At 50.9% G+C, this 14834-nt stretch overlaps 3 protein-coding genes across 3 annotated transcripts; 2 read left to right on the top strand and 1 right to left on the bottom strand.

The window, feature by feature from the left end:
- Nucleotides 1–9086: 9086 nt before the first annotated feature.
- Nucleotides 9087–10025, top strand: M437DRAFT_74144 (ras-domain-containing protein; the record flags this gene model as incomplete). The annotated part of the gene is made up of 1 exon (XM_041026182.1): nucleotides 9087–10025. One exon carries the CDS (start codon nucleotides 9087–9089, stop codon nucleotides 10023–10025), a length of 939 nt encoding a protein of 312 aa, XP_040881339.1.
- Nucleotides 10026–10894: 869 nt separating this feature from the next.
- Nucleotides 10895–11288, bottom strand: M437DRAFT_74146 (DNA-directed RNA polymerases N/8 kDa subunit superfamily; the record flags this gene model as incomplete). The annotated part of the gene is made up of 4 exons (XM_041026183.1): nucleotides 10895–10937; nucleotides 10993–11079; nucleotides 11135–11193; nucleotides 11253–11288. The coding sequence occupies 4 exons, from the start codon at nucleotides 11286–11288 to the stop codon at nucleotides 10895–10897; spliced, it is 225 nt and encodes a 74-aa protein (XP_040881340.1).
- Nucleotides 11289–11528: 240 nt separating this feature from the next.
- Nucleotides 11529–14485, top strand: M437DRAFT_45195 (WD40 repeat-like protein; the record flags this gene model as incomplete). The annotated part of the gene is made up of 2 exons (XM_041021037.1): nucleotides 11529–11959; nucleotides 12010–14485. 2 exons carry the CDS (start codon nucleotides 11529–11531, stop codon nucleotides 14483–14485), a joined length of 2907 nt encoding a protein of 968 aa, XP_040881341.1.
- Nucleotides 14486–14834: the final 349 nt, after the last annotated feature.

Below are 14834 nucleotides of genomic sequence, written 5' to 3' on the forward strand. Positions count from 1 at the left end.
ATTTGCGATGAATCAGTCGGTATATCGCTCGGCATAAGGTCCGATAGAGAGACATCTGTCGTCTGGGCTGGTAATTCTGTGGACAATTGAACATCTGTCAGACTCAGATCAAGGGAAGCAGTATTGCTCATGCTATCATCCAATGTTGAGCTTATTGGCGCGAGCTCGCTCGAGAGGGCGTCCAACATGGTGGAAGTAGGGACCGCGTCCATATCGGTCAGAGCAATCGAGGCAACATCAGTGCTAATCAATTCGTCCGGCACAGTCGACGGAGTTGGAGTCGAAAGCAAATCGCTGGCATCCGTCGTCGTAATTATTTCATTGACCAATGAAGATATCGAGTTGTCGCCACCGGCGATGGTCGTCGAACTCTCTAGAACTTCTGAAGGGATGAAAGCGCTTTGAGTAGGAACTGAACCGCTTTCGATGATACTGGTCTGGCTTCCAAAGTTCATAGAGCTAGGTATACTGTCCACTGCAGAAGTCAACAGTGTCTCCGCCATTGAAGTCGCAGAGGATAAGATATCTGAGGCAGCGTCCACGTCACTTTCGACTGGCCGAGGAACATTAGATTCGACGGAGCTACTAAGCTCAGCAGTCGCCGATGAATCGACAACATTTGGAACTTCCAAAGTGGTGCTACTGGCACTTAATTCTGTGCTGACAGTATCATCTCCTACAGATGCACCGTAGCTAGTGGGAATTAACGAAGCTGCAGCACTCGGTTCGATGTCAAACAAGTTTGTAGAAATGTCGGGATCGAGGACTGTACTCGTAGCAGCTGCGTCAAGTCCAGTAGTGATAGCATCAATTTGACTGTACGTCGACTCAGCAATGCCCGGAGCCGTGGCAGAAATATCAAAACTAGTCACTTGAGCTGTACTCTCCACAACACTCAGCGGATCAGTGTTCGTGGTAGCCTCAAAAGATGCTAACACAGAAAGATCAGTTGTTGCGGAAGGGATCAAGTCAGAGGTGGCCATGGACATGTCGGACACATCTGAGGCGGTTGAGGGGAGAATGTCAGATGTTACAGGATCAGATGAAACAGTCGAGTATGACGGGATGGAGCCAATTCCATCTGTTTGTTGCGGCAAGTCGATGCTTGAATCCAGGACTCCGCTTACCAAGCTTGGGGCGCTCAAGTCAACTGAGGTGGGCGCGAGAGTGATCTCTGACTCAGCAACATCTACCGTGGGAGTAGATGACGTGATTGCATCGTCAATCAGAGTTGTTGCCAAAGCCGTACTCAGCTCCAGATGGCTAGATATCGATGTGATTTGGACCAAGCTCTCGGTGACCTGTGTAGGGTCAATTCCAGAACTCGTCACAGGAATCTCGTCGACAGAAGCAATAATACTAAGGCTTCCATACGGGGGGTCAGCAGACGCGATATTTTCAGAGACAACCGGTTCAATGGAAGATATGATAGATGAGATCGAATCACCAGTATTGTCCACAACTGAACTAGCAGCGACTCCAGCGTCCGAGACGAACGTGGGGATGGAGCCGTCGATAAAACTGCTTGCTGCGGCGGCGGGAATGTCGGTGGCAAGAGGGACATCGGTGCTGACTCCATCGGTCATGCTACTAATCAGCTCCGCGGGCTGCGTAAAGTCGCTGGGAAGAGCCTGACTGACAACGCTACTTGCGGCTGCAGGAAGATTGGTCAAGTCACTAACAGAGCTAGAAGTTGCGGCAGGTAGATCAGACACAACATCCACAAGAGAACTGGCACTTGCTCCAGCATTCGAGACGAGGATTGGAATACTTCCATCAATAGTACTGCTTGCTGCAGCGGGAAGGTCGGTGGTCAGAGGGATATCGCTGCTGACTCCGTCCAATATGCTGCTCACCAGCTCGGCAGGCTGAGAAAGGTCACTAGGAACAGCCTCATTGACGATGCTACTTGTGACTGCAGGAAGATCGCTAAAATCGCTCGAGATGCTGGAAGCTGCAGCGAGAAGATTAGATACAGCAGGAGAGCTATCCACAAGAGAAGCGGCAGCTGCTCCAGCATCTGAGGGGATCGTTAGAATGCTTTCGTCAATGGTACTGCTTGCTGCACCCGACAGATCGGTGGTAATATCATCAATAATGCTGCTGACCAGCTCGGTAGGCTGAGAAATGTCACCAGTAAGAGGCTGACTGACAATACTGCTTACAGCTGCAGAAAGATCGTTGATCTCGCTTGAGATGCCAGAAGTTGCGGCAGGGAGGATGGAGATCATCGTGACTGAAATGTCGTCCACAGGTGCGCTTGTTGGCAGATCTTCAGACGCCAATGAGGTCAAGGATGAGGGCAGATTATCAATAATTGAGGCAGGCAACGATGTAGTAAGGTCCTCGGTTATGGAGCTAACAGCTGACGCGTCTTGCAAATACGTGCTTGTTGGCAGTTCTTGAGATACCAGTGAGGTCAAACTCGCGAGCAGATTGTCAACACTCGAACCAGGCAACGCTGTAGCGAGCTCATCGGCCGAGGTAGTGATGTCAGGAACCTGTTGATTCACGTTGATTGAAGTCGGAAGCAAGATAGAGGTCTCGCTGGCATCAGAATCGAGGTCTATCACAGTCGTCGTTATGTCCAACGGTATATCAGAGGCTATAGTTTCGGTGGGCCGAATATACGAGCTGGAAAGGGCACCTGAGACGGTTGCGGACTCAAGATCTGCACCAGGTGCTGATTCAGTGGGTATGCTCGCTTCAGCGCTCAGAGACGTGGAAACTTGATCTTCTGCAGATGAGATAGATGTTTCATCTGCGATTTGTGAAGGCTGCGAAATATCAAGTGTCTGAGTGTCAGATACGACGCTAGACAGTAAAGAATTGATAGGCCCAAGAGAAGCTGTAGGAAGGGCGGCCTGTGTTTCAGCGGCAGGCAAGACAATTCCAGTTTCTGAAGTAACATTCTCTGGATCGAGCGGCAGATCCGTTGATGAAAAGTCAGACCCGGTGGCTGTGGTGGGCAAGGACCCAGCACTGATAGCATATGTGCTAGATACCGTGGCGTCTGTAGATAACACTTGACTTGGCGAGTCACTCAACTCGAATGTGGTCGAAGCTACGATATTGCTTGAGATACCTCCAATATCGAAGGTCTCCGAACCGTCGTACGATAGTATCTCTGATTCGGAAGGTATGGTATTCGTTGTTGCACTTGGAAGGATATCCGAAATCGTGAGACTCTCCACAGAGCCATCGATAGAACTTGTCTGCACTGCATCAACAGAAGTCTCCGAGGGCAAGATCGCCGATGAGGTTTCTGAGCTCGGCAGATTCAAGGCCGGTCCAACAACAGGAATGCTAGATGATAGAATTTCTTGCAGTGTGCTCGTTTCGCTGACCGATAGCTGATCGGACAAAGAGGTAACTGCGATTGTGGTCGTCGTCGCGGCTGCCTCACTGTCGCTCAAATCGACCGAAGAACCACTCGTAGGCGATCCAAGGTCTGGTGAGGTTACAGATGTCCGGGCAGGATCGAGGATGCTATCTGTACTTGCAGATGCTAAGACAGGGTCTGTTGAAATTGGATCCGATTCAGCGAGGGAAGGCAAAATTATGCTATATGTGTCCGAGATGGTCTCAACGCCAGCCAGAGTGGACTGAGTAAACAGAGACGTAGGTTCGGACGAGGCAGTAGTCGCTCCTATCTCGGTCGTTGTAAGTGAGATGCTGTCAGAAGACAGTAAAGCACCTAAGGATAGTCCCAGGGTCGCAGAGATGGTCTCTTGTAGGGCTACGCTGGTAGTCGATGCTACCAACGCATCCTGTCCAGTTGTGCTTGAGTCTCCATTGCTATTAACACCGGTGATGCTGATTGATGTTGCTTGACCTTGGCTTGGTTCTGGATCGCTGGACGTGTCCGGGCTAGGAGAACTCGATGTAACCGAGACCGAAGTTGTGGGAGAGAAGGCTGTGTGTGAAGTCGACGCCGCTTGCTCAAAAGATTGGGTCACCGTGGTCTCACTTGATGTCGCGATAGTGGTGGAGGCTTGTGAGAGTGAGAGCGAAGATGTGGCACTTTCGTCGATATCAGGCTGACCTGAAGAATTTGCAGAGCCGTCGACAGAAGCCGTATCCTGCACATAGCTACTACTCGTCGTCGTAGGCAATGTTGCACTGTCTGTACTGCTTGTCGTCTGTGTAAGCTGTGAAGTGGAGTCAATGCTAGTTCGTTGAGCTGGGGTCTGGCTAGGCTGAGTGTTGCTACCAGAAGATGTCAGACTTGACAGTTGACCATTATTCTGGGTAGCAATGTTTGAGGCGGGATTGACGTTGTATGCATAAGTGCTAGAGGACACATTGGGAGTCGGTGTTGAGCCAGCGTACGGAGAGACATCGCTTGTGCTTCCATCTGCGGCAGAACTTTGAATGATGGCAGTCGGTAATGATAATGGACCAGGAAGATCTGCATTCGAAAGAGAAACTCCCGAGATAGCACTGGAACCGATCGAGGCAAGGGACGTGCTGGACGGTGGGATGATCGAGGGCTCCACAGACTGTGCCACGGTTGGCAATGGACCAGCGTCACTTGTAGAAGCTAAACTACTGACTGACGGCTCGGCAGGCAGTGTAATTTGGGGAGATCCACTAAGAGTGTTCCCAATCGACAAAACATCATTCGATGTTTGCGTGAGCGTGCTAAGAAAGCTTGTAAAGGTATCACTACCGGAAACCACGATATCCACCGTATGAGATGCACTCTCGGCAGCAGTCAAGAAGGAGCTTACAATAAGCTCTCCAGAACTCGTGGGCAGCTCAATACTGATACTTTCGGACTTTGAAAGCAACGAAGAACCTGTAAAATGCACTCCAGGTACGATGATCGAAATACTAGTCGACCGAGTTGGATCAACGATAGGTAGCCCCGTGGAGGCGATTTGCGAACTGAATCCAAATGTTGTGCTTGTTGAGCCCACGTTGCTCGAGAATGAGAGTCCTCCAAATGAAGCTGATATTTGACTTGACAACGCTGTGCGAGAGCGATTTGCTGCATCTGCAGTGACAACAGTATTAGAAGGCGTGACTGACTCAGTCGAAGTTTCTGCAACGCTAAGGCCTTCTGATGACGAAAGCCCAGGTACGGAGATTACATTGGTGGGCAGAACGAGGCTTATCAAAGAATTCGACCGAGAAGTTGGAGAGGTCCCAAAGGCATTGCCAAGCGAGACAAGTGTGCTGCTAACTGTGTTGGCGCCCGACAGATCTTCACTGCTTGAACCAGACACAGAAGAACTGGTAGTATGTATTATGGTGGATGATGATGTAGATCCTGTCATAATGCCACTACGTTGTATATCGCTACTGCTGAAGGAAGACAACAGAGGTGGGTCAGACGTGCTTGATACCCTTGGCACAGGGGCATCTTTAGATCCAGGGAAGACACTTGCTGTTGACCGTAGCAGGTTGGGGGTCACTGAAGTGCTGGGAGTCGAAGTGATTTGAGGAAGTGAAACTCGGCTCGTATCAACAGCTGGATCAGTACTCAAGCTTGATGCAGTCTCTCGACCTGAATAAGATGATGCTGCCGACTCGGAAGAATGCTCTCCAATGTTTCCAGACCCGATTACCACAGCAGGGGACACGTGAGAAGAGCTCGATGTTTGAGAAGCTTGCGGGCCTTGACTAGAAGCTGTTAGTCTGCCAGACGAGCTACCAAGTACAGGCAGCTGACCGCGAACAGCTGAAGATTTGAAAGACGACGAGCCGCTTGATCCTGATAGGCCAGTGGAAGTAGAGAGCAATGATGTTGTGAGGGCCGAAAATGTACTCAGCTTTGATGGAAGCTGACCTCGAAGCGGATTCGTCTGATCAGACTTAATTGCTACATCTCCTCCTGTAACTGAGGACAACGGCTTCAAATCATGACTTGCGGCAGATGAAGTCAGGGTTTGCTTGGAGGAGAGTGGTGCCGACATTAGCGAGGTATGAGCAGAGACCTCGGGCGGGCAGGACACCATGCCTCGACATACTCGCGAACTGCTCTTAGTGGTTGCTGCCTCTAGCGAGGCACTCTGAGAAGTCGAATGATCCTGAGCAGTCAAACTCTTAGGGAGAGAACCACGGGCAGCACTCGGAGCTCCGGTAGATACTGACGAGGATTCCAAAACAGAGCCGCGAATAGCATTCGTCGTCTTCGAGGGTGTTGAAGCGGCATTCTGCGAACTCGATACGATGGTAGGTTGTGAAGAGGCACGAGATGCAGGGATAACACTGCTCGTGGGTCTACTCAGTAGATCAGGCACACTGCCCTTTGTTGAGACCCGAGTCGTACCGAACGAGCTCTCCTGCCCAGAACCCTCTTCTGTCATTAGCCTCCTAGAGCTTTGCGACTGTTGAGGGGAGGAACTAGCGGCCAGTTTTGGCGCGCTGCTGACACTTTGAGTCGGTACAGAAGGCGTCTTGAAAGAGCTGGAAGCCTTGTTTGTAGAGCTGGACAACTTCTGATTTGCACTGGAGCTTTCTGATACAGAGCTGTCAAACGGCTCGAGAGAGATTGTGACTCCTTTCCTCGCGCTACAAGCCGATTGTGTGGCCACCGATGACTTGACACTACTCGTATGTCTACTCGAACTAGAGCTGACCGCTTTTCGTGTCGAGCTCGAAGCAATCGAATTCGTAAGTTTGGAACCTCGGACGGGCTTAGTGAGCCGCGACGAACTTGAAACCCTTTGAGACGAACTCGATGTCCTGCTTGAGCTAGCCTTTGGTGTTGAGGAAGTCGTCGTCCGAGTCGATGATTTCGGTAATGATGCTCCGCGTATCACAGACACAGTCTTTCTGGTTGAGCTGGTTTTCTGTGACGACGTTTTGATGAGCTGGCCACTACTCGTCACTCGTGCCGTGCTGCTCTTCTTCGTTGAAATATGACTCGATGATTTTCGTGTCAAAGGTTTTGCTGTGGACAACGCACGTCGCGGGAAAGCCATCGTCTTCGATGTGGCAGACTCGACAGGATGCGAGGGAGTTGAATCATCAGAAGGCTGTTCATCGGGGTTCCCGTCGGAAAAAGAATCTGAAGTCCAGTTATCACGATTTCTCTGCATTCTCTCGTCTGAGTTTCGGTCGTTGCTGAATCCAAATGCCACTGGAATGTTCACATCAGGGAGGAATTTCTTGAGCATTCCCAAAACAGAATCTCTCCTAGTATCAGAGTCTGGGCTGCTCGAGGGTCTTCGAATAGATGGTTGTGCATGATGGCTTTTCGAATGTGCAGGTGTTTCCTGAGTTGCAGCACCAGATAGAGATGACAGGACGAGGCCACCTGATAAGGCTGCACCGTGGAAGCGCATACTTGTTGGATAGCAGCGGTGACTCTAGTAAATTAAGTAAGTAGTAAATTATCACGATTAGTACCTAGAGGTTTGAAAAACATATCAATGTACTGTACAAAGGCATTTCGACAAGTCGCAGACTTGATTTAGGAATAAACACGAAGATTAGGTATCAACCACACTCCCACCCAGACTCGAGGATCAAAGCGGCGAATCGCAAGTTTTGAGACACCTCAACGGCATGATCAATACTGGGGTAGCATTACTGGTTCTCTACGCCAGAGACCATCGACATAGCAACAGCTAGAGACCAAAAGTCGAGGGCGGGACGAACAAGATAGAGCAACAACGGTGGGGAGCATCCTTGGGCGTCATGAACCAGAGACAAATCGATAGTACTTCCTAACTGGGTAATCCCTCATTCGCAAACAGTCCCGAAATGTCAATCGGCTGCTTTGCTAGAACCTCTATGCGTGTTCTGGAAAGCAAAGCAATGGTCTCGATCAGAGGTTGAAGCATGGTCCGATGATTTCCGAAAATGAGCGGTATAGGATGGTGACAGCAGGAGCGTTAGCCCGAAAGGATGTAACCAACGGTGAACCACGAGACATTTGATCGGTGCAAGATATGGTGACGCCTTAATGACATTCGTCGCTAAAATCCTAGATCCAATCCTCAAGAATTTAAGTCAGTATATAAGTGTCGCTCGTCTGCCATCTTCATGACAAGGAATCTTATAAGATCCTCCTAAGATATGCTGCATGCAGGGTACCGCTTCCTATATGATATGAAGTATTCTCCGAGCTGTAGCCTTTGGCGAGTGGATTCTCATCTCACCAAGTATTCCTCGACCCACAGCAATGGGAACTGGACAAATGAAGTCTCTCTGCTGACAATCAGTACGCACAAAGGTGTGGGTGTAGAGTGTTTTCATCGGCAAAACCCTGATCAGAGTAAACACTCGCAACAATGCCAAAGATCTGTATATCAAGGTCTGAGTTCACGGTGAAATGTCAAAGGTGCCACATTCTCGTGATGGGTATAAGTCGTAGATGGAAACCATGATAGAAGGACAACAGGGTTCACGGCGGGCTGAGCCTAAGATCTAGAACCGTTATCAGTGTGGAGGGAGGGGGCTCAACGGTTTGTATGCAGCACATGAATAAAGACGTTGTGCAATGGTGAGATTCGAGATAGCGAAGCCGCAGATGCTCGGGCGTCTTGCCAGGTCCAAATTCCACGTATGAGCCTCGATACACAACATGAATGCGTGCAACACGATGTGCACCGAGAACCCCTACTTATTGGTGACAGAACGCCTGGACATGCCAAAAGTTCACAGTTGCAAGTGTCGATGAGGGGGTCAGAAGGATGAAGTGGTGCAGCAGGTGTCAAAGCTTGGGCCAACGGCAGTCGGAAGACGGCAGCAACCTAATCAGGCAGGCACAAACATCAACACAACTTCAGTCCCTGAGGGAAGCCCAACCAAGACCCTTTTCTTCTATTCTAACAAAGGGACTTTTTTCTGTCCCTCCTTTTTTCGCTTCTACAGGCGCCGCTTGGGCGATGGCCGCGTGCCAAATCTTGCTGGGGCTCGGCCGCGGCTTCTAGAGACCCCCACGACTGATCACCTGGGACAACATATTGCACCCACGGACACAGCGTGTCGGCCAGAGCCACAAACGATCTTGCTTGTTGCCTTTCTCATCGGCCCAAGTCGGACTCTGTCGCAAACCAACCGAGCGCCACCAGCGCAATCCTTATTGGTCACTTTCATTCTTGTTATACTGTTTCTTAATCCGCCGAGTCATGTCAGCAGCACCCACGACCTCACTAGAGGCCAAGCTGGTCGTGCTCGGTTCTCAGAACGTGGGCAAGACTTCGCTCGTCCACCGTTTCGTTCATCAGACTTTCCTTCCTCCCAGCACTCCTTCAACCGTTGGCGCCTCTTTCCTTACCACACGCGTTCACGACCCAGAAACAGACACCGACATCCGCCTGCAGATCTGGGATACTGCCGGCCAGGAACGCTTTCGCAGCATCAGCAAGCTATACTATCGCGGTGCACACGCTGCCGTTTTATGCTATGACATAACGAGCAAGAAGAGCTTTGAGGAGATGGGCGTATGGCTGCGAGAGCTGCGCGACAAGGCTGGCTGGGGAGATTCTGAGGACTTGATTCTGCACGTCGTAGGCACCAAGAGCGATGTTGTCGCTGAGGACCCGTCCAAACGCGAGGTTCCTTTTGAGCGCTGCATAGGCTATGTTGCAGAGCAGCTCTACCCAGACCAAGTTGTTCCTGGCAGTGTTCGTCCAGCAAGCGCTATGCACAGCTCACCTCCTAGCATTAACAATCTTGCCGCCATGGCCTCACCACACAGCAACCGCAGCAGTGGCTTTTGGGGTCAAGAACACATCTGGGACTGCTGCCACGAGATCAGCGCAAAGGATGGCGAGGGCATAGAAGAAATGTTCCGCGTCATCACACGCAAGCTCGTTGATCAGCATCAGCGCAGACAGGACCAGCAACGTACCATCGAAGCCACCATGGGACGCACACCCTTCGCTGAAGGCGGCCCAAGCTACTTTGACCTCCCGAATGGCGGTACAGGCAGCTTCCGAGTCGGCCATGGCGACAAGCGACGCAGCTGGCTCGGCTTTCCCAATACTCCCGGTGCAGTGAGCTATGCATCCGAGGCTGGCGAAAGCGAGGACAACACCAACGTCAGAAAGGGTCGTTGCTGTTGATCACCTTTCTCATCCTCCTACATTGACCTGTTCATAACACCCTTCATCTGTCACAACCTCTATTCAGAACGACATTTTCGTTCTTGACTTCATACGCGGCCTATTTTTCGGACGGTCAGACAGCATTCTGTTTCTTTTTCATCATTGCACGTTCTTTTGGCATGGCATTTCTTCCATTAACGGTACTCATGCATGCATGGCGTTTCATGGATCAACATTGTACGATATGGCGAATGATTTGGGCATCTTCTTGAGTTTTTTCTGTTTCGTTCTTTCGGTTTTGTCATTGGGGTATAAGCGGCATTCATCGTCAATTTATCTTCTGCCCTTTCCACGTTGCATTACGAGACAATTTCCATTTATGAGCGAATGGCAATGCATGTCTTTCATACGCCTCTCTCATCTCTCTTTGCTTTTTGGTGAACAATGTGCAAACTTGGAGATGGTTTTCATCGTGATTCCGTCTGGCTGTTATGAGAGCATAATCCTAGATCGCTCTGTCTCAGTCGTTGTCTGCCACAGCGTCAATTGAAGATGTCGCGTATGCAATCTAAGTCAACGAGCGGAGAAAGTGCCGCGAAAAACCGGGAGAGTCCAAGAGCCAAAAGGCACGGGTATCAATTCGTGTTGGAGCCCTTCTCGAGTGACAGTATTGTGAGTTGGCATTGTCTAGCCACGAGGCTCTTTTTGGTAATGCTTTGCAAGTTCCTTTCTCTTCCATGATGTTTCACCCGTCGACTTTTTCGAATTTCAATCGATTCCATCACCGCCCATTCTTGAAAAGGACCACCCAGAACTCCATGCTTTGAAAATTGCCCAAGAACGCCGGATTGTTGTATGCAAAAGAGGTATCGTTTGTGGAAGAGGATTTAGACACGCTGTCTGATGATGTCGCGCTCGTTGGGGTTGTAGCTGATGGAACGTGTTAGTGGGATAGCGATGAAAGATGGACCAAATTGTCGCGTACCGGAGCAGCTTCTCGATCAAGTCGACGTGGGTCATGAGCATACGGCGACAGCAGTAGCGCGTCAGGCCGAGCTTGTCCATAGCGTCACTGTCACAGCTTGTCAGAAGGTTGTATAAGTTGTCGCGTGTAGGCTCAAACTCACCCATCGGGCATGCCCTCATCCAGCAGAGCCATGTAGCGCTCCCAGAGGTCGGCGACAACCTTGTTGTGTGTCAGCGCATTGCGGAAGAGAGGTGAGGATCAGGTTCTCGTTGACTGACCTTGCCACAGGAGAAACAGCGGATGGGGATAATCATTTTGCCGTTGGAATGAGGGAGCTCGTGAGATGTGCGGTGAAGGAGCGACTGAATGCGATGGGCGAGAGGGCGACAGTGATGAATCGAGGGAATGGTAGAGGCCTGGGTTCAATGTTGGACGACCGCAAAAAATCGCCAAGCCTTCTCCGCGCTCAGGAATTTCTGGAGCCGCATGCCGACGAGGGTTCATCAACTTTTTTTCAAACCACGGAAAGAGGCACCAAATAGGAAGCCGCAACAATGTCCGACACACAATTGAAAAGAAAGCGCTCCCAGCGTGACAAGGCTCCTGCTACCACCTTGCCCAAGCGCCAAAAGAGCGACCATCTCGACCAGGACACGGCTACAACCACTCCCAAACCCGTCAAGACGCAAACACCAAAGTCTACACCGAAGACGCAGATCATTGATCAACTCACCACACCCTCTACAAACCTCCCACAAACTGCTGGCTCGGCCGAACAGAATGCGCTACAAGTAGTCACCACTCCAGGTCAAGGGAAAAAGGCGAGGCGAGGCAGAAGAAAGGGCACCGATCGCGTTGCCATCGACCAGGCCCAGATTGTCGACAAGCCACAAGCAAGAGTTGACGGCAGGTCGCCATGGTCGCTCTCCAAGCCCTTGGGAGGCAGGTTCGTTTTGCACGATCCTGTCTTCTCCCAGGACGAGAGGTATGCTCAATCGTGCCTACACTTCCACGAATCCGTCTAACCATTTCCAGTTGCATCTTTGCGTCCAACGGCCGAGAAATCGAGGTTCTGTCAATTGCCACATCGCTGGTCGAGAGGAAACTGCCTGGTCCCGATCGCTCTGCCACTGCTTTTGCTGTTTCGACCGCTGATGATGAGGAACTCTACATTGCTTCATCCACTGGTCGTGTTCAGCGCTGGAACTGGATCACCGGCTCGCCTGTAGAAGACGATATCAAGTTCGAGGGTGCCATCTCTGCCTTGGCCGCTGTACCCTCAGAAGATGCTTCACAAGATATTCTGTACGCCATCTGCCATGATGAGGAGGACTGGAACATCGTCATTGGAGGCCGCACTATCTACACATCCAAGGACTCTCTGAGCCATCTCCGCGTCGAAGGACAATTCATCGTTGCTGCTACAGCGACGAAACTGGTCGTTGGTAAACGTGTTTCTTCCGAAGACTCTCCTCGTTACGACTTTGTCGAGATCACAGTTTCTGCTGGCGTGACAAGTCTCGAGTGCAGAACCGAATCTAGCGAGTCGAAGAAGGGAAAGACAGAAAACATCTCGGTCGCGGTCGGAAACGTCTCTGGTGAAATCTTCCTCTACGAAAATGTTTACCCTTCAAACAAGAACGCTGAGTCTTTGACTCCTCGCACCCTCCATTGGCACCGCGAGGCTGTCGCAACTGTCAAATGGTCCAAGGATGGAAACTATCTCATTTCTGGTGGCCGCGAGACGGTTCTCGTGCTCTGGCAATTATCGACCGGCAAAAAGCAGTTCCTTCCTCACTTGACCGCCGAGATTGAGCGTCTTACTGTTTCGCCGAACGGTACCTCATATGCCATTCAACTCGCCGACAATTCAGTCATGGTTCTTTCTACCACTGAACTCAAGCCCATTGCCAACTTTGCTGGACTCCAGGCTCAATCGTGTGTTGACAAGAACACTTCCGCTCAGGTCGACACTGAGAAGAGCTTCTTGCGAGCTGCTGCTGCCACCTTGAATCCTCTATCTCCTGACCAACTTCTGCTATCTGTACCTGCCTCTACCAACGAATCCTCTCAGCACAACTCATCCGCCGCCCCCCGACCTTTCCTCCAGACTTATGATATCTCCAACGACCGTCACATCTCCCGCCAGGCATTGACTCGCAACATGGTCACGGATTACAACAAGGGCCCTGAAGGTAATCGCATCAAGGTTCCTGATGTTGCCTTCCTCCAGGTCAGCCACGATGGACAATGGCTTGCTACAGCCGAGCACTGGTCTCCTCCTTACCCTGATGTTGAATACTTGGCCGCTGACAAGTCCTCCAACGATGAACAACGTCTTTTCCGTCGTGAAGTCTACCTCAAGATCTGGCGCTGGGATTCTGAACGCAACATTTGGGCTCTGGAGACAAGAATCGATAGCCCTCATCAGCTAGGCGACGATGCTCAGCCTGGTCGCGTGCTCAATCTTGTTGCTGACCCTGTCGAGGTTGGTTTCGCAAGTGTAGGTGAAGACAGCTGTGTTCGCATCTGGAAGCCCAAGACTCGCCTTCGCAATGGCATTGTCGTTCGTGGTAGCAAGGCAGAAGGTCTCGTCGACTGGTCATGCCGTCACTCGATCCCTCTTGACCGTAGTCTTGAGCTGGCTGAAGTCCCAGATCAATCCCGCCTCCTCCCTCCCCCCAAGGGCGCTGCCCTGGCATACTCCGAAGACGGTTCTGCCATTGCCGTCTCTCAAGCTTTCGAGCACGTCAGCGAAACCCCTACCGTACACTTTATCAACACAACCGATGGAGCTACTGAGCAAGCACGCTCCGGCTTCTTCACCGGCACTGTCCGCGCTCTCGCATTCCTCGACCGCCACCTTATCGTCCTTGCCGATCAAACCATTGCAGTCTGGGATATCGTGGATGAAGTGCAACTCTACTGCATCAATCTCGAACGCGCTGCAAGATTTGGCACCTCCATTCTTACCACAAACCCCGACGACAAGACTTTTGCTGTGTCAGTGAAAACAAAGGGCGGTGCTTCTCGTGTGCAAATATTCAGCCCTACAAACTCTGCTCCACAGTTCAATCAATCATTGCCATATCCGGCTTCGGCTGTGTTAGCTGCTAAGGGAAGAAGAGGCTACAAGGTCTTGACTACTGCTGCCGAGGTCTTCACTCTTGTCCCTCGTGCTGCTGCTCCCTCCCTCAATGGCGTACGCACACGTCGCGGCAAGCGCGCTGGAGCCGCCACTCCCTCTGCCATTGCCACATCCACTGCACCCATCTCAACATCTACTCCTGCGCTCCCCGAAGACATGGAGGTAGAAGCACAGCCCGCTGATGTGTTCCTCCTTGAGAACGACGAAGAAGCCGATAAACCCGTTGTCAGACCTGAGCAACTTGCTCAAGTGTTTGATAAGGATAACATTGCGCTTATGCCGGTTAGCGAGATGTTTAATGCTGTTGTTGGGTTGTTTGCTAGGAAACCTAGAGCTGTTGTTTCTGTTTCTGCTGCTGCGTAGATGAGACGGGCAAGGCTGGCTTGAGGCCGTCAATAGAGAGATTTAGAGATGTAAAATACCCCTTTTGTTACTTTTCTGTTTAGGGTCGAGTTTCAGTTGCTGTGTGATCTCGTCCGAGAATGTCATGTGTATATGCTTGTAATGCTTGTGTGTAGACTTGGTCTTTACTAATGCTTTAGACCTATATATTAGAAGCATTCTTATAATTATAGACTATGCTCGTCACTTGCAGGTAGAATTCTGATGAGACATCCGGGGAGGCTGCATTTTAGCTTCATCGAGCATTGCTTAGGCCGCAATTCAACCCTCCCATTCCCATTCGTGACAAAGAATGAGCTGTTTACAAGAT

The sequence above is a fragment of the Aureobasidium melanogenum genome (genome assembly GCF_000721775.1).
Source record: "Aureobasidium melanogenum CBS 110374 unplaced genomic scaffold scaffold_6, whole genome shotgun sequence".
NCBI lineage: Eukaryota > Fungi > Ascomycota > Dothideomycetes > Dothideales > Saccotheciaceae > Aureobasidium > Aureobasidium melanogenum.